The 23,669-nt window shown below is 38.7% G+C and overlaps 1 protein-coding gene across 4 annotated transcripts; it reads left to right on the top strand.

Moving 5' to 3' along the window:
* The first annotated feature begins 590 nt into the window (after positions 1-590).
* CCP110 (centriolar coiled-coil protein 110) lies at positions 591-22,638 on the top strand. Of its 4 annotated transcripts, XM_019753043.2 has the most exons (17): positions 645-838; positions 1,685-1,792; positions 2,460-2,605; positions 4,477-4,632; positions 6,568-6,696; positions 9,015-10,662; positions 12,321-12,451; positions 12,960-13,137; positions 13,696-13,835; positions 14,115-14,231; positions 14,590-14,691; positions 14,861-14,977; positions 16,352-16,425; positions 16,979-17,041; positions 17,725-17,784; positions 18,276-18,361; positions 20,720-22,638. In XM_019753043.2, exons 4-17 carry the CDS (start codon positions 4,492-4,494, stop codon positions 20,770-20,772), a joined length of 3,039 nt encoding a protein of 1,012 aa, XP_019608602.2. In that variant the 5' UTR covers positions 645-838; positions 1,685-1,792; positions 2,460-2,605; positions 4,477-4,491; the 3' UTR covers positions 20,773-22,638. The 4 variants fall into 4 exon arrangements, with proteins under 4 accessions (XP_074179023.1, XP_019608602.2, XP_074179024.1 ...); XM_074322922.1 differs by lacking the exon at positions 18,276-18,361 and having other exon boundaries at positions 591-838; XM_019753046.2 differs by lacking the exon at positions 1,685-1,792 and having other exon boundaries at positions 689-838.
* Positions 22,639-23,669: the final 1,031 nt, after the last annotated feature.

Here is a 23,669-nt window from a genome sequence, read left to right as displayed (position 1 = left end):
TGAATTCAGTTGATTTTTAGGAGGGTTGTTCAGACTCTGAGGGAGTGAGAGGGCATAGCAAAATGAGGCAAAACCAGATTATAAAGCTGGAAGGGATTTGAATGATTCCCTCCTTGTGCAAATGAGGAAACTGAGGCCAGGAGAGGTGAAGTGAATTGAGCCGTTAATGGCAGAGCCAAGACTGACTCAAGCCACCCCAGTTTTAGGCCAGTGACTTTTCCACTGCTACCTCTCCTCCTAACGTTACGTCCTACCAAGGGCTGGTCGTGGGGCTTACGAGCCAGTCATTGGGCGAGAAGTATCTGTTGCTCCTCATAACCACCCTTGTGACAGTCACTTTTAAAATTCTCATTTTACCTATGCAAAAATAGGCACGGGGAGGAGGGTCAATAAGAGAGGCAGAGCGTAAAGCCAAGTTAAAAAATGAAAGGGGTCATTATATCATAATTTGTGATGCTAGAGGCGCTAGCTCGCAGTGAAGACTACGTTTCCCGGCGCGCACCGCGCGTCCCGTAAGTACCACGCCCTTTCATCACTGGGCTAGGAGCCTTACCCAGGCGCGCAATGCACCTCGGGGACTGTAGTTTTCTGGTGGCCCAACGGTTTCAACGGCCCGGGAAGCAACCACCGGAAGTGCCCTCCCTGAGAGGTGGAGTCTGGGCGGCGGCGGCGGTTGCCAGGAGCCCGCGTTGCCGCCAGAGACCCGTAATATGGCGGGGAGGAGGCGGAGGAGGCGGCGGTGGACCGAGCTGCTCTCTGTCAGTACCAGTTGAGCCATTTGCTTCCTGACAAGGCCTGTGGTGAGGGGAGGAAAGCTGACCCAGCCGTAGGAGATCAGGTGTGTGCGTGAGGAGGGGCTTTGACTCGGAGGGTCCCGGCTGCGGGGCCACCGGGCGAGGCGGAACTGGCGCCCTGAGGAGCCGAGGGCGGGCTCCGTACGGAACCCGAGCGCCAATGCTGGGCTCCCGGGCCTCGAGCCCCTGGAAAGGCGCCGGTGTGCGGAGGCGGGGGCCCGGGTGCCGGCGGCACCCAGCGCGGAGGTGATGCTCGGATGTTGGCACCACCGCCTGGTGGGCCCTCGGGATGGCGCCTTATCCAAGGAGCTGGGGGAGGTGGATGTGGGGCGCTGGCGTGAGGGCAGAGGGTCCCCGGTAAATAAACTCCGGCCCGAGCCGATCTCCTATTGATAAAACTGGGCCTTTTCAAATCACTGGGCCACGAGGCCGGCGAGGGAGGCGTCCCCAGGGTGTGTGCTGGCCATTTCTGAACGCGGGTTACCACAACCGGAGGCCCCGGGAGCGCTGTTTACTCTGCCTGCGCGACTCTCTGGGGGCAGAAGCATGAGGATAATAAAGCAAATCCTCGTGATTGCCGCTCATGCTGCTACGTGCTTCCCAGTCTTTGCTTCTCTCGGGTTTTGGTCCCAGTTCCCTACCCCCACGTCGAGGCTAATGGCAGGTGCTAGAGATTGATTCAATGGGAAGGGGTCTGGAAAAAAAAGAAATGAGGAAGCTGTTGTGTTCCTGTCCATGTTTTACAGTTATGTTTGAGTCTTACCAGGAACCAGCACTGTTCACTGCCCTCCAGGAGTTCGTAATTTAGTGATAAGTCATCATCATCACTATCATCATCTGCATAATAAAAGCAGCCCCCCTTTCATTGATGCTTTCTGCATGTCCTGCAGGATACTGATTGCCATCCGTGTATTAGTTTCTTGAATCCTCGCAGGATCTCTTTGAGGCAGATGAGATTATCCCTATTTTGCAGATGAGGAGACTGAGGCATAGAGATGGTAAGTGAATTGCCAAGAACTTGCAGCTAGTGTGTGCCTGGATAAGAAACCTTCCCCCGTGTGGCCTCTACCAGAGGTTTATGTCTTTGGGAGGACTGATGGGTAACCAACCATCTAGAATCTGAGAAGAAGGCAAGATCTGTTCTGTGTTGCTTTTACCACTCCCTTCAGTGATGTGACTCGTAAAGCACTGGTGAGGAACAGGGAGCAGGGCCACGAGTGGATGGGGTTCGCAGAGAGGCTTACTTGGAGAAGGGTCCTGGTATAGATGGAAAAGAAGAGGCATGTCTGAACTTGATGCAGCTGACAGATTATTAGTTCACGTGAGCCGGTAATGCCTGATGGTCAAGTATGGGGCAGTAGATTTGTGGTTGGTGTGGCCTTGTAGTCAGGGCTCCCTAAAAATAAAATCCTGCTGACAGAGGTGTTTGTATTGTGAGAAACGAGGCTCCGTCTTGCTCAATCGTACAGGCTACGGATGCTCACTTTTTAAGTGGCTGCCTTTGCAGTTCAGAGGTGCCAGTTTCTCTGAGAATAGGGTCATCCACGAAACTACCATTCTTCCTTGCTAGCTGCCCTGCTATATAGTCGATGCTCATTTTTTTCCTGGTTTACGTTATTCTTTGCGCTAACTACCCTGATGTATTTGTTCCATACTTTTATCAAGTGCTACTGAGTGCTGGCGCTGTTCCTGCGTCGTGGGGATTCAGTGGTGAGCAAGACTGAGAAAGCACCTGTGCTTATGGAGCTCGCGTTTCACTGGAGAAAGGCAGACAAAAACCAAGGCAACAAACAAGATAATTTCAGATAGTGGTAAGTGCTGTGGAAATTGGGAAGCAGCAGTGTAATGTGGTCGTGACTGATGCAGGGTTAATTTAGATGGAATAACCAGGGATAGGCTCTCCAGGGAGGGGACCAACAAGCTGAGGCTGAAGGATAAGAAGGACCCAGTCATGCTCTTCTAGGATCATTTGGCAATTTCCATAGTCACCATATTAGCACTTGTATTTGGATATTTCATGCAATAGCTGATGCCACAAGTTATGCTGTAATTATAAGAAATTACTGTCCACCTGCAGTGTGTATGACATACATGTACTGTTTAAGGGATATGAATTTAACTTTCTGAAGCAATGAGGCATATCTATGTGATGTTGTTGAAAGAAAACTAAAACTATTGTAAAGATACTTTGTTTCCTTAAATTTCCCAGACCTTTAAAATAGAATTTCATTCTTTGTTTGTGTAGCCATAGGAAGTCTATTAACATTAATTGTATGAGTAATCTATTTATGTTCCGCAAAATGCTGGATGCATGGATTGTGATAAAAAATATTTGGAAGTATTTTAGTAAAAATGGGGTCATTTGAATTTCTCTTACATCTTAGCTTCTGCATATTTTGGTTTTTAAGATAATTATAATTATAATGTAGGTTGGAATCTAGACTGAAAATTGAGGCCTTGCTATGGTTACATTTCTTTGAATTAAACTCTCACTTTGCATAATTTGAATATAGTAAGATTTAGAATTGGTGGGATGGTAGGAAGAAGTTATTAAGACTACCAGTTGGTCAATCTAATCATAGTTTTCATATGATTTTTCTTCATTTCTAATTGTATTATAATTTGTCCCTGGCACTTCAGTGTACTGAATTTTTAAGTACCTGGAGGCTTAGGACAGTATCATATTCTATCTTATTTCATCTTTGCATATCCTACATCATGAATTGAATTTCCCTGCCCTCTGTCTTTTGTTAATTAATTAATTGTTTTAAAATGCACACTGAAGGAACATTATTGTATTAGTTTTTCTGTTCTCACAGTTCATTCCCTTGTTGGTTATGAGTCTGATGATGACTCCCTTTTTATTTTCCCTTGCTTATTTAAAGGAAACAATGCCAGACATAATGCTATGGAAACAGGCAATCAAATATTTAATGCTTGCTAGCTGAATGAATATGGTGGCTAATCCTTCCTGGTTCCCTTGTATTTTCATAACCACCATTATAATTTTCCAGAAATTGTGAAGTTACAGGGTTGATTGTTTTAAGTAGTTTGGCAATGGTTTCAGTTTTCAATGATCAATTAGAATTATTATGAGAGCCGATAGATTTTCTGTTTTCCACTGCTGACTGATTTGGCCAGTGACCATGGAGTCATACTATGTTTTTTAGATATGCAAGTAATAGACTTTGAACTCCATGATAGAAAAAGAATTTTAAAAACTAAATATCCTCTTTTATTTAAATAACCCTTTTGTCTTTTTTTTTTTTGTGGTAAAGCATTTCTACCTTTCTATAATTTAGTTTTTCTTGTGCTGTGTAGATAAGTCCTGCTTGAGAAAATGTATTCTATTTTGTAATCTAAAGTTAGTAAAGTGGTATAGAACTTTGTGTTTTTAAAGTAGATTTCATTGGTGAGTGAGTTCTTAGTACTTTTCTAAACTAATCACATTCAAAGATTGATTTACATGCAAGTGTTCAAAAATGTTTACTCTCGGAAGCAAGCTTCAACTGGGGAGGATCGTGACCTATGTTTTACCTTATACTCAAGATTTAGCTCCTGATCAGTGAAAAAATTCTGGGAGGGCCAGTTCTAGGAATATTTCAGTGCTCTATACAATTGGCCAAATAATTAAGATGTATTTTTCTCAGCACATTCAAAATGACATTCTTCTCTTTTGTAGTGTGGTGGTGGGAAGATGGAGGAATATGAGAAATTCTGTGAGAAGAGTCTTGCCAGAATCCAAGAAGCATCACTGTCCACTGAGAGCTTTTTACCTGTCCAGTCTGAAAGCATCTCACTTATTCGCTTCCATGGAGTGGCTGTGCTTTCTCCGCTGGTAAACACTCTTTGATTTTTACATAACCTTGTTTTCTATAGTGGCCCACAAAGGCCGTTCATAGAAAAACAAAAGAAAGAGTTATGAACATCAGAAAGATGCCTAACGTATTCATAATTAAAGAAATACAAATGAGTTGGGTTTTTTTTGAGCTTTTTTTTTTTTTTGTCTACTAGATTTGAAAAGATCTGATAGGATCTATGGGGAAAAGGCACTTATGTTTCACTTTTGCTGAGAGAATCAGTTAATTTTATTTTTTGGTGAGCAATATGGTAGTGTTTATCAGAATTTAAAAGTATACGTAACCTTTGATTCAGCAATTCCATTTTTGGGGAATATCTTACAGTTATACTCATCTATGTGACCAAAGAAATCTTTGTAAAGTTATAGAAGCGTTAAATAAGGACATTTTCTTACATAAAACCCCAATACCATTATCACACCTTTAGAAAATGAATAATAATTTTAATAGCATCTAATATTCCATTGATACTCAAATTTCTCAATTTGTGCTCAAAATGTCTTTTATAATTTCTTTTTTGTAATTTGGGTCCAGTCAAAATTGACAAATAGCATTTGCTTGTTATGATTTTTTTAATCTCTCTTGATTTGGAACAGTGCCTCTACCTCTTAAAAATTTTGTTTTTTGTTTTTATGATAGTGAGTTTTTAAAGAGACCAGACCGGTTATTCTGTAGAGTGCCTTCCATTGGATTTGTCTAGTTGTTTCCTTCAGTGATAATTTAACTTGTATTCCAGTCCCTATAGTTCCTATAAACTGGAAAGTATGTCTAAAACTTTGATTAGAGTCAGGTTACATATTTTGGGCAAGAATTCTTTGGAGACGATGCCATGTACTTCATAGTAAATTAAATCAGAAGTTACCTAATGCCTCCTTGTTCCTCTGTTTCAATGTTTAGTTTGAATATTGCTTTTACAGTGGTGACTGCCAGATGATTCTTTAAAGGTATAAATTTTCTTTCCCCCTTTTTATTACCAAGTAAACTGTGGAGTGATTCTTTGGTACCATGCAAAGGAGAAAAAATTTTGCAACCATTTTTATCAGCTACTTGATGACATAAGGCTTGATTAGTTTAATATGGAACAAAATGTCTGTGCCTTACAGCTTAGCATTGTGACTCCGTCAGTTAATTATTTATAAGCAAAATCTATATTTATTGACATTCATCCATTTTTTATGTTGTATTTGATAGAAGAATATTGCAACTTTGGAATAATTTTTTAGGACATGTTTTCCATATGCATAAGTTTAAAATAAGCCTCAACTCCTTAAAATAGTGAGAAGACTTCCCAGGACTTAATAAATAAGACTTAAATCCACTGTAAAAAGATATAATGCTTGGAGGCTTTCAGTTTTTTAGGTACATTTATGTTTTCATTGGAGGTTACGGTGAAGTAGAATTAAATATGTGTTCTGATTTTGTAGGCAAATAAAACATCTGTTTCTTTTATCATTAAACCTTTGGAGATTTTCTTGAGGTAGCAGAGAGGTAAAATGTACACTGATTGTGAAGAATGTAACTGACTCAGTGAAGTATGACATTGCCAAGTGAAAAGCTCATCAGTGGCCAAAAGTAAATTTTATCTCTCATTTTAGAGGAATTGATAAGAGAACAGGCTTTCTTTCTTTCTTTTTCTTTCTTTCTTTCAACTTATTTTTTCAGTTGAGAATAATTTGCATACAGTAAAATGTACACATCTTTAGCATTCAAATTTCATGTGTTGTGTAACTCGTACAGAGGACATTTCCATCACCACCTAAAGATCTTGCATACCCTATCCCAGCCATTAAACCCAACTGCTGCTCAGATTTCTTTCACTATAGATACTTTTAGTCATTCTAATTGAAAACGTCCTGATTTTATGCTATTTTTGTATTTATGATAAATAATTACATACTTATGACGTTTTGCAGCTTAACATTGAGAAAAGGAAGGAAATGCAACAAGAAAAGCAGAAAGCACTTGATGTAGAAGCGAGAAAGCAGGTTAATAGGAAGAAAGCTTTACTGACTCGTGTCCAGGAAGTTCTTGAAAATGTTCAGGTGTGTAATTTAAGCTCTTTTAAATTATTAAGGAATCATAATTGTATAAGCATTGATGATAATGTTTCAGAAATATATTTGCACTTACTAGTTAGTTACCAACATACTTTACTGTTGTGTTTGAGAAGCTTCATAATTTGTGATATTCCATTTCAGTTGCTCCAAAGAAAGTTCCCTTGCTTGTTAGTGATGCCCAGTCCTTGATCGGAGGGTACTTAGGCAGTGGAGCCCTACACTGAATATAATTGCTTATTGTCTATGTCTTACGATTAAAAACATTGAATTCTCAGTGACAAAAGGATAGAATTGTCCATTGTAGTTTACCTCTGAACTAATCAGACTATTGACTCAATGCTCTTATTCTCATTCTCTGTAAACAACTGCCCCCAATTATTTTTTGGTGAAAATTCTGCTCATAGATACACAAATGCAATTTAGATTAGATAAGTAGAATTGCCCAGATGCATCTTAGATCCTAATTAAAACCATTTAAACAACACATCCATACCTCTGTAATTGTTTTTATTTAGCTTAATTTAAAATTATATAAACAGTCTGTGTTTAGGTCTGGATCATTTCATACCAAAAAGAATGAATAAATAATTTCTGCCATGTATAGCACTGTTTTGCTGATTACATCTTTTTAATTTTCCATACTCTTATGAGTTTGTGGTTTGTGTAATTCTACTGGATAATATATGTACAATGTATTTTAGGATATTAACTGCTACTTTCATTTCTCTATGGGTAATAGATTTTAATTTGCAGGTTATAATTACTGTTCATATTAAGTTTAAAAAAATATAATGTGTATCACAGTAAGGGTGGGTTTTTGAATTACTAGGTATTTTTTTATTATTGAAACAAAAATGGCATATCATTTTTGGTCCCTTGAGGGAATATATCAAATATATTACTAATGCGATTATTGTTGAGTTTGAAAACTGTTTTGCTAGAGCATGTACAATGTTGAACTGTAGAGTGATGAATTGATTATGCAGGTAATTTCGTATATTAAAACTAGATTTCTAAGGTCTGTTTCATTTGTGAAAGATATTAGTCTATGATAGACTTTTGTGGTTGTTATTTAAATCATCTAACCAAAGGCTCATATTAGTGGTGTACAAAAAACGTAGTTGCTGAATATCACAAATGTGAAATGTAAGATGTTTTAAGGAAATAATTGATTTTACTTAAACCTATGAATATATGCATGGATTTTGTGACTATGTATTCTTTTTGTTTTACTTTGGTCCTGAGGTTGTGACTGCGTACCCCTTGTCCTGTTTATTGCATAGTATCTGAAAACGATTACATGTCTTGGGGTTTGTAAGGTAAAACAGGAGTAGCATGTGATCTAGGAAAAAAAACTAAAAAAATCTTAATATTCAGGATTCTGGAGCCTATATTCATATAATAATTTTTTAATATAATCTTGTATAATCTTTAGAAACCATCCTAGTTCACTGTTAATTTTTTTTGCAAAGTTGAAATATTTAGATACAAAATGTAATTTTATTTTTTTTCCTGTTGTATTTCTTGTGTATACAGTTGTTCTCATCTTAATTTATCAATTTTTTACTTAATTTCGCTTGTTCTAAAACTCATTAACAGGTTCCTATTTTAAATGACCATCATTTAATCAAATTGAAATTTGCTTTAGTAAATTGAGTGTTAAGTTGAAATTTTTCTTATTTTTAAGTAATTTAAGCTACATGGCTGAGCTATCGTTTACTCAAGTTTACCTCATACAAAAGGATTTTAGTTAAAATTGGAGTAAGCATGTGGGAAGCCAGAGTCTTGTTACTAAATTATTTTCCCTTAATCAGTATCCAGGGCACGTTAGTCTTTGTTAAAGAGGGACGCATTTGTGTAAGACATTTAACTACTTACTGTTTATCTTACATGTCGTTATCCTGAGATGATGGCTCTTGTGGAGGAACAGTTGGTGACATTAATAACATAATCAAATGAAAGTTAAGGAAAATGCTTCTATTCCAAGGTTAAATCACACATGGATATATGAATGTGTGTGTGTATACACTTGCAAATATGTTCTTATTTGTATCAGAATTAATAAATTCCTTTTTTAAAAAAACACCTTAATAAATAGTCCTGGGTGACCGACATGTTATTTATAGTAATTTGAGCTCCATGTGACAAAGCATACCGTACAAAAAGGTCGTCTTCGTTTTTGTTTGTCTGTGTTTTCAAATATCAGAACTCTGAGTCTTTAATTTGTTTTATCGTAGAAAACAATGAAATTAAAGGCTTTTGTGCAATGAGGAAACATTAATTTTTAAATCTCCATTTTTCAGGTTAGAAAAGCACCTCATACCAGTGATTTTGATCAGTGGGAGACAGAAACAGTTTACTCTCATTCAGAAGTCACAAACTTGAATGTTCCTGCTACATTTCCAAATATCTTGCCAAGCCCTGCTGAACACTCCACTTTAGCAAAGTTTGAAAAGATAACTGGACTTTTACCATTGAATAATGAGGGCCAGTTTCAATCCAATGGGATAGACTTAGCGAGGAACTCAGAAGAACTCAGTTCTCTGAAGCAATGTGACTGTTCCAATATTAGCCACACAGAAAACGAAGCTTCTCAGAAGACCTCCGCAGTAACCCTACAAGAGACTCTTACTTCTGATGGTCTGTTCTCAACAAATGAAAAACAGGAACCATCCCTTTTGGAAGAAGTTCCTGCAGATCCCTACATCCTGAGTCTTCAGAGCCTGATGAAAAAGTCAAAGGAATATATAGAAAGAGAACAATCGAGACGCAGTCTGAGAAGTAGTGCAAAGAGGAGTATTAACGAGAGCCATTCAGACAAAGAAAATGATGTCATGGTGACTGGCTGTGTAAAGGAGAAAACCCAGCTGATCGGCAAACACTGCGGTTCCATCATTCCTGACAAGCCCAGCCTTAATAAGTCAAACGTTCTTCTCCAAGGTGCTTCCACTCAAGCAAGCAATGTGAATCCATCAGTCTTAGGTAGCTTTTCTAAAGCGGACATACCTATAGGAACCGGCCATCCCGCTGTTTCAGATCCTGATTCTGATTTTAAAGTCATTCCCACTTTTGTTACTGAAAATAATGTTATCAAAAGTCTTACTGGTTCATATGCCAAATTACCTAGTCCGGAGCCCAGCCTGAGTCCTAAAATGCATCGAAGGCGTTCTAGGCCATCATCAGTGTGTCATATACTTATAAATAACCCCATAAATGCCTGTGAATTGAGTCCTAAAGGAAAAGAACAGACGGTAGACTTAGTTGTCCAAGGTACTGATGAAAAAACTAACATCCCTGAAACTGTGCCAAAGTTACCGATCAATTTAACAGACGTTTGTTCAAGCAAGGTTTATGTCAGCAAAAATACACCAGAAGCCGTCCAGGAAATGGTTTTAGGTAAATCAGATCAGGTATGTCAGTCTTCAGGAGATCACATAGAAAATAAAGTCATTCATGGACTTGCTGTTGTGGAAGGTCAGTTGGCATGTGACGGAAGAGGACCACACAAATTGGACAGTCCGTGTCCTCCAATGCCAAGATTGCATGAGCCCTATGCCACCGGTCCGTGCATAGCGAGTCCAAACTTTGGAACCACAAGTGGACTCAAGTCAGCCAGCGTGTTAGAGAAAAACTCCTGCAATTTACAAATGGAACTGAATAAGTCTTATGATGTGAAGAACCCGTCTCCTTTACTGATGCAAAACCAGAGTGCCAGGCAGCCGGTCGACACCCCTACAGTGGTCTGTGCAAATGAACACTTTTTGGATGACAGTTTTGAGAATGTGAAACAGAGACTTGATTTGGATGTTGACGGTTTGCAAAAAGAAAACTGCCCTTATGTCATAACTCCTGGAATAGCTGAACAGGAAAGGCAACATTTGCCAGACAAAAGATACCCTAAGGGATCTGTCTGCGTCAGCAAGAATCAAATGTTAGAAAGTAGCTCCAAAGGTGAGGACATTTGAAGGTGTTTGATACCTGCCAAGCAGATGGCACCTTTATGTAATACTTCTGATGGACATTTTGTGAAATAATAATAATAGTCTTCATGTGTTCATTAGGGTACCAAACTTCATTTATCTTATCAGAGAGCGTATAATTAGTTACAGTTTATCGCCGTTTGATAGGCTTTCTTAAATTAGTTTTTAATGTAAATTTTGAATCTTTCACTATCCGCTTGGTATTATAGAGCGTACTGATAAAGACGGCAGGTAAAGGTCTTGCATGAAACATCCCTCCTAGTTGAATCCAGTGTATTGCTATGGTGTTTCCCTTTTGGACGATGGTTTCCAGTATTTTCATCAGTTTGTCTTTTCATGTGTGATGTGATCTTTGTGGAATTGGGCCTTCAGTACACAGTTTAACATCAAATTATTAGAGAAAGTGTCACCTGTAAGGCTTTGTGAGTAGTTTCAGGAATAGTGTCTTTAGCGATTGAAATTATTCCAAGTTATTTTCTGTTGCATCTGGTGTATTAACAACAGCTTGGTACAACCTGTCTTCTGCGTTACTCCTTACTTTGTTGTCATGGCCATAATTCATTATCGATGTGGATGACATATGATCAAGTAAGTTAAGTATTTACACATAGACATTTCTGCTCTAATGTGATATTTATCTTCCTGAAAAATCACTTCACACTCTTTAAAATTGCATGCTGAAAATAACATGGTGTGTAGGAAAAATAGTGTGGGGGCAGATCGTTATACACCTGTGCAACTTAGTAAGAACTGAAACAAAAACCACAGTTGATAACCGGGACTCTCCAGGTAAACCATGTAACATGGCCAGAGGCGGCCTCCCTGAAACCCAGAAGTAGGCAAAACCCACACGTGGCAGTTGTACAGCCCTGGTAGCCTGGGCCCTCTCGGAGTGGGCAGGGAGGCAGGGCTGTGTGTGGAGAGCCGCCCAGAGCTTGTTGTTGCTCGGGAAGTCCACTGTGAGATGGAGAAGGGCCTGCAGGCTGTTTCTGAGGGAGGGCTCTTGGGACCACACCTGTGGAAGGAGGGTAGGCGCTGAGGGAGAGGTTGAGCTGGGACACAGCCTTAGCCAAGACCTCAGCTGCCCCCACGGGGCCCCCTGAAGTGTGGATGGTCCTTCAGTGGGTCTGAGCTGGGGTGAGGGGACTGGGCTATGTACTGCTGTGTTGATCAGGACATTGGATGTGAGCATGAACTTGAACTTGGGAGAGGCAGTTTTCTTCACCAAGGCCAAACTCAAAGTAGGCTGACCGTTGTGGGCTATCTCTAGGCAGCCCTCGAGGGAGGGAGCCCCTCTAGGGATGGAGCCCACATTTTGAAGTTAGGTGGAGTAAGGAGAATGTAGACTGAACATAACATAGTTTGGGCACCATCACTTCAGATCATAAGGGGATCTGTCGAATGAGTGGGTAAGGACGGTGAGATGCAGACCTTTATTTGATAGCGTGAAATAAGGAGAGTGGCAAAAGAGAATGTGGTCCAAAGTGGGGACCTGGCTGTGTCTTGGTTATATTATGTCAGATCCAGGAATACTCTCGAGTGAGAATCACAATTGAAGTTAATGATATAAAACATCAGATATTAGACTTGCAGATTTTCTAAATCCGAGGGGGACATGTTTCTTTTCAGAAGGTGAGGAGACAGTAAAAAGCAAGATGTTAGCTCTTGAAGAAATGCGGAAGAGACTAGAAGAACAGCACGCCCAGCAGTTATCACTTCTCATAGCTGAGCAGGAGCGGGAGCAGGAAAGATTGCAGAAGGTGAGGAATTAAACGGAGGGACATAGGGTGGTCAGTGGAGTTTAGCTGGGACACCCGTGAACTTTGGTCATGTCACAGATACGTGTAATTTCCCCCCGTATATCTTCATTGATTTTGATACATGGATAATATTTTTATTGCCAGAATATGAGGTTTAATATTTAGATTATTCTTATCCAAAAATGTAGAATTTATCAGAAGGATACTTTATTTACTCCTTGGTTCAACACTTAATATCTTTAAAAGGTATTTTATAAATAGATGCTAAAATATGCATTCTGCGAGAGTATTATCGTAAGAGGAAGATACTTGTTTTAAGATTATTATTGTTAATGTATCACATTTTAAAATCAATTAAACAAATTGTCAATTTTATCTGAGGGAGGAAAACCTGAAATAGTAATTTTTTGATAATTCTATATACTTTTAGCTAAGCCTAAAATGATACTACTTTGGGATACAATTGAACAAACTACCTAGCATGTGATAACGAACTGTCAATGTACAGGAAATAGAAGAACAGGAGAAAATGTTCAAAGAGAAGAAGGCGACTGCCGCGGAAGCCAATGAGCTGGGCATTAACGGTGCGGAGGCCATAGAGTGGAGAAGAGTAAGTGACTCCGGCGTGCTGGAAGCAATGCTGTCTCACGTGGACTCACTCCACACGGCACATTCTCACAGTTCTGGTAAATATTTACAAATCCTTTTCCGTGTGAAAAAAAATGATGTTATCGTAAGGCATTTCATTCGCCGCGCTTGAAAACTGGAGCTTTCTTCTTCAAGTAATTCCATGTCCAACCCATGGCTTAGTAACTGGTGAAAAATTAAATGAGAGCAGTAGATCAAAGACAGGTGAGCAGGTGTTCCTGAGAAAAGCCACCTTCACAAAGGAAATATCAGGAAACCTGACCTGGAGTCCAGTCTTTGTTCATTCACGCAGCAGGTGACTTGCTTCAAGGGAAAGCACGGTTTGCTCTCTCTGGAGTGATCTTGAATTACTACATCTAATTCCTCAGTCCCCGCAAGAGCTTATCTTCACGTCATCAGTTATCCTGAGATGCTGTTCATGTTGAAAAGATCCATCTGGTGCCTAAGCTTCAATTCCATCAATATTTCAAGCCCACATGTGGATCAGTTTCAGAGGCGGTTGTTATCCTTAATGATTGTCAGAAGTGTGTATTTGGGTGTTCTGCATTTTCTGGTTATGTGGCATCAAGTATAACACTCTATGTATATTTCTCCAGCTTTCACAAATTCTGCCCTACAACATAGCTTTGGTTCTGTAAATGAAGCACCATTCTACCTCTGGGGACCATCAACTAGTGGCTTGACCAAACTCTTAGTCACAAGGCCTTTTGGAAGGGCCACAACTAAATGGTCTCAGGTGGGCAAACTTAATGATATCTAACATATATGTGTCTCTCTTCTGTCTATTTATCTAGCTATCTTTCTGTTTTTAAAAGAGCTGCATTCTCTTAGGTTGTACAAATGAGCATGAATATTTTTGCCGTACATCAAGTAGCTTATTAGTTTTTATTAGAGATGAAATTATGTAGAACATGTGTACATAGAAGAACTTAGTTCATTGTAGTAGATTAAGGAAAACAATCTTGAGTGTAATGCTCAGCTTCTTAAAACATTGTGTCTATCTTATTTCTTCTAGGTTTTCAGTCCAGAAGTACAAGCAAAGTTTAATAAAATAACTGCTGTGGCAAAAGGATTTCTTACTCGTAGGCTTATGCAGACAGATAAACTGAAGCAACTTCGACAAACTGTAAAAGTAAGATTGTTGTAAATCATTCGTATTTCACTCTGTCACAGTTTTTATCAGTCTTGTTACAGCCGAGTTGACAAATTAGTTTAGAACTTGGGCAGATCAAACATTTTTTAGTTACTGTAACAGACAGTTTTAGAAATCTGATTATTAATCTCATTCAGGTAATTTAAAAAAATACGTAAATGAAGTAGTTTGTGTATTTTCATCTTACCTTAACGTGAGAGCTGTTTGACTTGTAATAAGTAATAGTTTTGTGTTCTTAGTAATTTTGGCTTGACTGAGAAAAAAAACAAGAAGGAACTACAGTGATCATGAATCTTCCTAGAAAGATGGTTTCTGAAGGAGCATTGTTTTCTTTCAGGACACTATGGAATTCCTCAGAAGTTTTCAGTCTGAAGCACCGTTAAAGAGGGGGGCTGTTTCTGCACAGGATGCTTCTCTTCAGGACAGAGTGTTGGCTCAGGTGAGGTGGCAGGTCCTGAGGGTGCTGGGAAATGGGCTGTTTTATGGCTCTCACTTACCCACTGATAATATGTTTCAATGGAAACTTCATTCTTTCCCTCTAAATACAAGTGCATGTAACATTACTGAACCCTCTAAATGAGTACAATGTTTTTTCCCTTTGAACCTAGTTGCGAGCTGCCCTCTATGGTATTCATGACATATTCTTTGTGATGGATGCAGCTGAAAGAATGTCGATTCTACATCATGATCGAGAAGCTCGCAAAGAGAAAATGCTCAGGCAAATGGTACGTTCTCTGATTTTTTCATGAATGAGTGAAAAACAATTTCTTCTACAAGTCACAAAATACTTCTGCCATCAGATGTGTGGGTTCCCCCACCACCAACCAATTCTTTGACACAGGCTGGCTATCCTACAACTCAGTTCAGTTCTGTGACTGCCAACCTGGAGTTATCAGATACTATAATACAAGTTAAGGAGGCAGTTAGGACTGTCCCCACTTCAGACGCTAATCGCAAGTCCCAGGTCGTCAGTTGGACTTCTGACTGATGGCTATAAAGCAAGGTTCCCATGACCCCTCCCCCGCTTCGGGTCTGAGGTTTTCTAGGGTGATTCACAGAACTCAGGGACACACTTCCTTACATTTACTGGCTTATTATATAATAAAGTAATACCCAGATGAAGGGATGCATAGGACCTGAGAGCCGGAGCTTCTGTCCCTGCAGACTTCTGGGCACATGTAGGAGTTCACTAACCCGGAAGCTCTCTGATCGTCAGGGATTTTCATGGAGGCTTCATTATATAGACATGACCAGTTATTCACTCAGTCTCTAGCCCCTCTCCTGTCTCTGGAGAATAGGGGGTGAGGCTGAAAGTTTCAAGCTTCTAATCATGTTTGGTCTTTCTGATAATTAGCCTCTGTCCAGGGGTCCACGCAGAGTCACCTCATTAGAACACTTCCTATCACCCAGAAAACTCCAGTCGTTTAGGAGTTCTGTGTCAGGAACCAGTGTCAAAGACCAAATACTAGAACAAAAGATGCTTCTACCAACTGTATCACTCAGACTACAAGGGTTTTAGGAGCTTTGCTCTGTGTTAGGAACTTGGGTCAATGACCGAATATTAGCAGGAACCAGGGGCAGACACTGCTATGTGTATATTTCTTTTTATTTCACAATGAGGTTCTTCTGTATTGACTTCAGCACCCTTCCTACAGTTCTTGTAGATGGATTTAAAAGAAATCAGTGAAAGTATTACACTTTGTTTTGCGACTGGATTTTGACTGTTGCTTGGATGGCTTAAAGAAAACTATCATTTGTTCCTGGTGGAATTGCCTTAAAACTGTCACGTGATTTTTGCATCATTTGGAAATCAGAGTAAGAAAATAAGCTCCAAGTTAATTTGAAATAGATCAATGTTGGAGATCTGTGGTTTAAATCAATGATCTTAGTGTGGTTGGCAAAAGTAAAACGAGCAATTTTTTTATTTCCGTGGGAAAATAATTTGTTTTTAAACATCAGACTGCTTCAGTTGTAAAGACGAAGTCAAAGTTCAAAATGCTGGTAAGAGATGCTTGCCCGGCCATTAGAGATTGTCCTATGCTGTAATTTAGGGGTGTCATGGAGACCGCTGAACTTTATGTCACTTTTGTGTTTGAAAGGATAAAATGAAGAGTCCACGAGTGGCTCTTTCAGCTGCGACACAGAAGTCTCTTGACAGGAAGAAGTACATGAAGTAAGTTTTTCTTGTGTTGTGTCACATGTATTTATTATCAAACCGTCTAATTTTAGTTATTGGTTGGTCTGTTTGTATACTCAGGTTAGAAATAAGGAACAGTTCACTTTTCTACAGCTGAACTGATAGAATCCCCTTTTATGTAATGAGTTTTATTAAAATGAGGTGGTAAAATCTGATTTCCTCTTCAGATAAATGTGTAAACTACTAAATTTGTCAGTGTTCAACTTTTGTAATTGGTAGCCAATCAAATAATTGTAAACATAGTTCATCCTTTACGTTCAGTGTTAATTTTATATCTTTTAAATACATTCTTTTTCTAATATCCTAAAGACTTCATGGGAGGAAAAATGTAATGCAATTATCCTAATAACTATCATATTCAGACTCTTCTGCCGTGACAGTAGTCTTTAGTATGCTTGTTACAGGTCTTTCAGTGGTACGCCAACTTTTAAATGATGATTTGTTTCTGCCATCCTGTATCACATTTGTAAACATGTTTTTCTTTCTTTCTAAATATACTGTTTGTGTGTCCTTATTTTTGTACTGTTAGAGCTGCTGAAATGGGAATGCCAAATAAGAAATTTCTGGTTAAACAAAATCCTTCTGAAACAAGGTGAGAAAAATTACTTAGTCTCACTGTGAGGCTATTTTTTTTTTTCTTTTCAAAGATAAGAAAATGGTATAAATCCCGAGCTTGCTCTTTGTGGGCTTCGTTCCACGTTACATCAGTAAGACACTCCCTGTTCAGCTGGAGGGTCTCAGGCTCAGAATCCATGTTAACACCCGGTCATGTACCTGGTCACGTCAGGCCACATGTTCTGGAATGTTCTGTGGGACGTGCTGTCTCTGGTGGACATTTGAGCCCCATGTATCCTGAGTTCAGCCCACAGCCCAGGTGGACTTTGATACTTACTTCAAAACCTTAGAAAGCGAGCTTAATATTTGTGACCCGTTTTCTACTCTTATAAGAGTGAAGTTTCTTATCTCAGATGTTTGAAAGGAAATTGGCTTTTGGAAAGTATACAAATAAGTTATCTAAAAACAGAGGGATTAATTAACTTACGTCGCACACCTCTTTCCTGACAGAAACCTAAAGTTTGGGCTCTTGTTGAACAAAATATACGTACTGGGTTAATCTGCTTTAACCATCTTGCTTTGCTTTGCACTATTACATCGGCCATAGCGTTGCGTAGATGACCCCCACCTCACTGCTCTCAGCTCTCATCTTTTGAGAGAAAATGGGGGGAAGAAGGAATTCATCCTGTTGAATTAATTTTTTGTTTACTTTGTCAACAGAGTCCTTCAGCCAAACCAAGGACAGAATGCCCCTGTTCCCAGGCTGCTAAGTAGGCAAGGGTAAGACTGCGACACACACGGGCATTAAAAACTGTTCAAGTCAGGATTAGCTGTGAGGGGAAAATCATTTAGTGCCTTTATGTAAAGGAGAACTCTTTTCCGAATGCGTTGTCTCCTATAGTCTCAAGATCTTTTAAAGTTCTGTGTTCGGAGATAACCCTTTGGTGTTCTGTTGTGCGTTGTATTTTAGTTGTCATCTTCTGTTGGCATGTTTTTACGCTTCATTTCATACCATTTGGCTCATTAAGTATTGTAAGCCTGTGTAGAGTAAGTTCAGCATCACCAGTGATTCTCCAGCAAAGCATAAGCCATGGCTCTTAGTCTCCTGCTGAAGCAAAAGTACAGCTTCTTTACACAAGCGTGTATAAGACTTAAATTCTTTTCAAGTTTATTTTGCTGAGAACAGTTGATGCAGAATGGTTGCTTTCTTTGAATGTTGAACATTTAGACCTTAATGCAAGTGACTTATTAATTTTTTTATATTCAATTAGAAGCCCTAAGACAGCAGTGAAGGGGGTTGTGCAAAATAGACAGAAGTCTTCACAGAGCAGAATGCCTAACAGAGCGCCTGTGTCAGGTGTGTAGCCACGAGTCCCTGAAGCCCATTCAAAAGACAGAAGAGCACAAGCTGCCCCGTGACACAGGCCACGCACGTGGGGTCTGTGGTCTGTCCTTGCCACCATCATCCTGCCGTATTCACCACCACTCCTGCTAGCGATGATTTGTGTCAGCATTTTGTGGCAGTCGGGAGCCCTAGGAAAACGGTGGTTCCAACCTTGATTTCTGCAATAATCCCATGGAAACACTGTATTTATTTATTTTTAATCTGAAAAATTGGTAGAATTGTACTTGTTTAATTCAGAAACCTTTTTATAAATGAGTGAAGTGTGATAATGTCTGATGTCTACATCTGTGCATGTTCAGTTTGGGGAGCGTGTAACCCCCAGGAATGCTGTCTGCACATAAGGGGAAAGTTTCTCCCTCTCACCACAAGATCACCTGTAAATATGACAGGTGGGAGGGGTGAGTTTTGTTTGGGTTTTTTTCCCCTTAATTTTTTGCTCAATAAGAAGCTTGAGCTAAATCTCTCTTTATGTTCATTATTTGAGGATTATCTAAGGGCTAAATTAAAAACTATTTTTAAATTCTATGTATGGTGGCAAGAAGACAGATTGAATGTTGAACTAATGCAAAACTCTTAAGCTAATGTTTTAGTAATGTCTTAGGTATCTTTGTTAACACCCTTTGATGAGCTCACGCGAAATTACATGATCCATTAAAAATACTTTCCAAATGTTTGGTTTTAACTGTACTGCTTTCTAAGCAGTTAAAAGAAATCTAAGTGAATCACTAGGTAATGAAAATTAAATCTTTAATCAATTCTAATCTCATTAATATGCAATTAACATATTTTAGAGCTTTTATTACTAAGAGATTTCCTCCAAATTAGGAGGGAACAAGCAACATGAGAAATGTTTTCATGTTTTCACCGTTTACGTAAGTTCAAAGAAGGAACAAGATATTGATCATAACTTTGAAATGATTGCTGACCGTTTGCATGTATAGGGTGAATTTAATTCATAATTTTGCATATGTAGAGGATAATTTAAGTATCGTCTTTTGGAAGTCACCGTGAGTGACAGTCAGTGGGTTCTTTTCAAGGGGATTATATAATTGAAGATCCTGCTATTCCAGAGGTCGTCTGAGTCAGTGGGTCTGAAAGATTACTGGAAGAAGGCAGACCAAACACCAAATATGTTGCTTGCGAAGTCATATGGAATTTTACGACATTTTCTGTGTTTTCCTCATGTTAGTGTTCCATCCTAGCTAGTTGGCAGATGACTGAGGAATTAGTAGTATTTTGCCCAATCTTGCGTATTTGCCACAGTGACTAGTCTCCATGTTCTTGTCTCATGCATTTCATCTCCACTTTTTGTCATTTGTGAACCTCTAAGCAAAATAACAACTACTGTTTTTATTCAGTAACACTCAACAGTGTAAAGATGAAGTCACTGCAGTTAATAATACACAATGAAGTTCAGTATTTACAACTGTTGTGGTTCAACTGCAACATAGTTATGAATACAAACAAACTTAACCCTTGAATGAATATGTATCATTAACATGTACCCGAACAAGTACAAAAATTCTTTCCTATTTTTTCCAAAGATTTATTTATACAAGAGTGCATATTTAGGTAATTGAAAAAGACTCAAGAATTTTATCCTTTTACATAAAGTGAAAATTTGGGATATGACTGATTAAAATTCTAACTTGGAGTCTCAACACAGGGATCCATATACATAGTTGTTCTTGAAAAGATGCCTTTCCTGCTTAGATTTTTAATGACCTACATTATGTTTCAAACACATTTGAAATTATGCTTTGACTTGATCTACGTGAAGAGCGAATCCTTCATTAAGCAATTTATAGGCACCTCTTCTTTGTTATGGTGATAGAATGTCATACTTACACCGAAATAGGATTCTAAGGTGTCAAAGTTTGCTGCAAAGTACTTCAAGTTATTGATAGTTTTCACAAACGGAATTGCTAAATCACTGATCTCGTATGTTTTGAAACATATTTACTCATTTCATGTTTTATGCTTGACACAATAGTTGATAATGAAATTCAGAAACCACTAATTAAAGCAGAGTACGGAGGCAGTAATACAAAATGGTTAAGACAGATCAGGTTGAACTGAATTCTCAGAATCTCTACCCCTAGCTCCCTTACTTACTCTCCTGTGTCTCAGATTTATTATCTGTAAAATAGAGGTAACAATTTCTACCTCAGGATTGATTTATGTAAAGATTAAATATGATAATGTATATTGCTTAGCTCAGTACCTGGTACATAGTAAGCACTCATTAAATAGTTATTATCACAGAAAAACTAACATTCAGAAATAATATTAGTTTTGCTCTATTTTTAGGAGTATATGCAGGAAAAATCCAAAGAAAGCGGCCAAATGTTGCGACAATTTAAGAAGACAACATTCATTAGGATGAAAAAGGGGGGAAGGTTCCATCCATCTTACTGTCCTTGCCCACGACTTTTTCTTTAGCCCTGGATTCTGTTTACACACATGAAGTGACTTGGGAGGGCTAAGCAATCATCTGGACGATTTGGTCAGTCTGGCCAGTCCGTTCCCGCCCCCCCATTCCTCATAATATTAGGTTTGGGTGAGGATTAATTAGTATTTAGTTAATTGACTCAGCTCTGTGCTGAACCTGTTTATTTACCCAGATGTCTGCTGAGATCCTTTTTCTAAAGTTAAAAGGATATTTGGGTTCATTTCTACAAAATATTGAAAAGGTGTGATCAATGATAAGTTCTGAAATATTGATTTCATTCATCTCTGCTGACTGCTGGCTGAACTTGATAAACAAATTACTGTTCTGTTCAAGGGGGAGATGATTGCAGAAGAACGTTTTCCCCTGGTTTTGTAAAAATCTCTGGTTAATCTCTCAGTCTTGGGCTGACAGGAGGACCACAGAGGCGAAAACACTTGCTGCTAATTGTGGTCCATCTACCAGTTACCTCCGAAGCAGCTGGGTCTCACTATTTTGCTCACAAGTCCACCTTCCTCTCAACAGCTGTCTTACAGAAGTGTTAGGTTTCATGTACGTTCCCCGAGTCCTTCGGAAACATTTCTACTAAATTATAACGTCTCCTTGTGGAGGGTGACAACTTTGGTGAAGACAGCACAATTTTCTTGCGTGGAGTGGCATTTAGGCATGCATTATTATTACATTCACGTCTGTGACAGAATGACGCATTGCATGCAGTTTTATTTTCTATTTAGTCTGTATATTTTGATTCTTCATAGTCTGCTTTTTCTAGCATGCTTGATTTAGGAGAGAATAAAGGGCTACATAATCAATTCAATTTTTCAAATGAGATAGTAATATTGTCTAATTGAAATTATGCATTAAGAGGCACTAATTTTTAAGGTTTTTTTTTTTTTTTCATCACTAACATATTCATTTAAAATACAAACCAAAAAAATGTTACCAAGGGAACATGATTTTATGAAAGAGAATATCAGTTAATTTATCGTACCATTTCCAAAAAGGGCTTTGTGCTTTTCACATACAATTGGGATTGTGTACATTTAATCTAACTTGAATTTTAAAAAGATACTGGTCTTTTGAAAATGCAGACTATATATATTCTTAATATCCTTTTAAGAATGTGGAGATAAAGATTGTTTTCTTTGATTTTCTGTTCTATTTAAAGTTTAACTTTTATATCCAGGTGTAGACAGAAAGTAATAACCTACTCTGGGTGTAAACTTGATTTTCCTTATTGAGATGTGTCATTTATTGAATGAGTGAACCAGGAAATTAGAAGACATTTAAAAATGTTTGAGTTACCAATTTGCTATTTGTAGGCAAAGTATATCAAATTATCTTAATATGATACATTGTGCTTTATCGTTCTGAAAACTCAGGAGACAGGTAGCTTACTCATATAATTGTGGGTCTTTCCAGTAAGATAGATACTAAAAGTTTTATGTATACTAATGCAAATTAGCGAAAACAAATAGTATGTTTTGGAGAAAGTTAAGACTAGTTTTAGATTAAGGATGAGAAACTTGAGTGTTTTTTTTTTAATTTAAAGATAAGAGCTTGTGTGTTTTACACATTTTTTTATTGTTCACAGCTTTTTCTCCTAAAAGTGCCAGACATTGTGCTTTTAACGGATTTTTATTTATTTTTTGTTATTTTTGTTATTTTTACTTTGAAGTGGAATGTCCATTAATGTAAATTGTATTTATTTTTATACTTTAATTTTCACTAGTTTTGCTTCTAGGCAAAAGGAAAAATAAACTTTTCATCTTAAAGGAAATCTAGTTTGATCTTTCATTTACCAAGGAAAGGACTGTTAAGGGATAGATATTAAAAAGTATCTGGCCAAAACGTTAATACTGTAGTATGATCATTTTTTACACTTAAACATCCCATGAAAGGTATGTCCCACTATTTAATATGTAACCTATACCAGTGCTTATTCCAGCATTAGATTTTGCAGGAGTTGGGCTTTTCAGAAGGCAGAAGGTTCACTAGAGCTGGGACTGTCTTGGCTTATTAAGAGCTAGAAGCCTGTGAAGGAACGAATGGGAGAGAGTGCTGAGGCTGGAGCTCACATCAAAGCCCTCATTCACACAGCTCCGAAGAGTCCAGCTCTTGTTACCGCTTCGCCATCTCACGTGAGCGTGGTAAGAGCTGCTCACTTCACTTCTTACAGAGATACTGAGTCCCATAGTCTGCCAGGCAGTGGGAGAAGAGCCCCTCACTTTCCCACGGCCACCCTTGAACTCGTGTGCATTTCATGTGTTGAGAATAATGGGTATGACTGGAAACTGCTCATTACTCACACTGGGCTGAAAACAAAGACCCATTCTGGAGATGAGGGTCTTTTCTATCAGGCATCACTGTCCCATGAACAACCAAGAGAACCCCTCTGCCCCCCGAAAAGTCATAGTTATAAAACAATAAGCAAATGGAGTTGGCATGCTTTATCTCTAAGGGACCGTAGTGGGCATCTGTATAGGTTATAAACAAAATTTCAGAAAACAAAGGAGACTTTAGTTGTTGAATATGGCAAATCGAGCTGGAATATGGTACCATGACCTCACATCCGTGATCAGGGTCTAAAGACAGCTCTGAGGACAAAAATGGTGTCTAGCCACAATTAGACTTGACTAAGAAAATACTACCTTTTCACTTATTTATGTAATCGGTTCCTTTTTGGTCAGATTCTCTGTGGCTCTCAAGTCTTCACTTTGTTGAGGTGGCTGACAAAGCTGCCGCCTGAACGCTGTTGCTTCTCAGCCTGTGCTGGGGAAATCCCTTATTCACACTTTCCATGAGTTTTAA

This window comes from Rhinolophus sinicus, linkage group LG18, assembly GCF_036562045.2.
Source record: "Rhinolophus sinicus isolate RSC01 linkage group LG18, ASM3656204v1, whole genome shotgun sequence".
NCBI lineage: Eukaryota > Metazoa > Chordata > Mammalia > Chiroptera > Rhinolophidae > Rhinolophus > Rhinolophus sinicus.
This window is presented reverse-complemented; position numbering and strand designations above follow the sequence as displayed.

Bases quoted from the DNA above. Each gene is read 5' to 3' on its own strand.
- CCP110 (XM_019753043.2), top strand. From the start codon at position 4,492: ATGGAGGAATATGAGAAATTCTGTGAGAAGAGTCTTGCCAGAATCCAA. The intron at 14,232-14,589 runs GTAAGATTGTTG...GTTTTCTTTCAG, and splicing joins AACTTCGACAAACTGTAAAA to GACACTATGGAATTCCTCAG. The intron at 18,362-20,719 runs GTGTGTAGCCAC...CTCTATTTTTAG, and splicing joins TAACAGAGCGCCTGTGTCAG to GAGTATATGCAGGAAAAATC.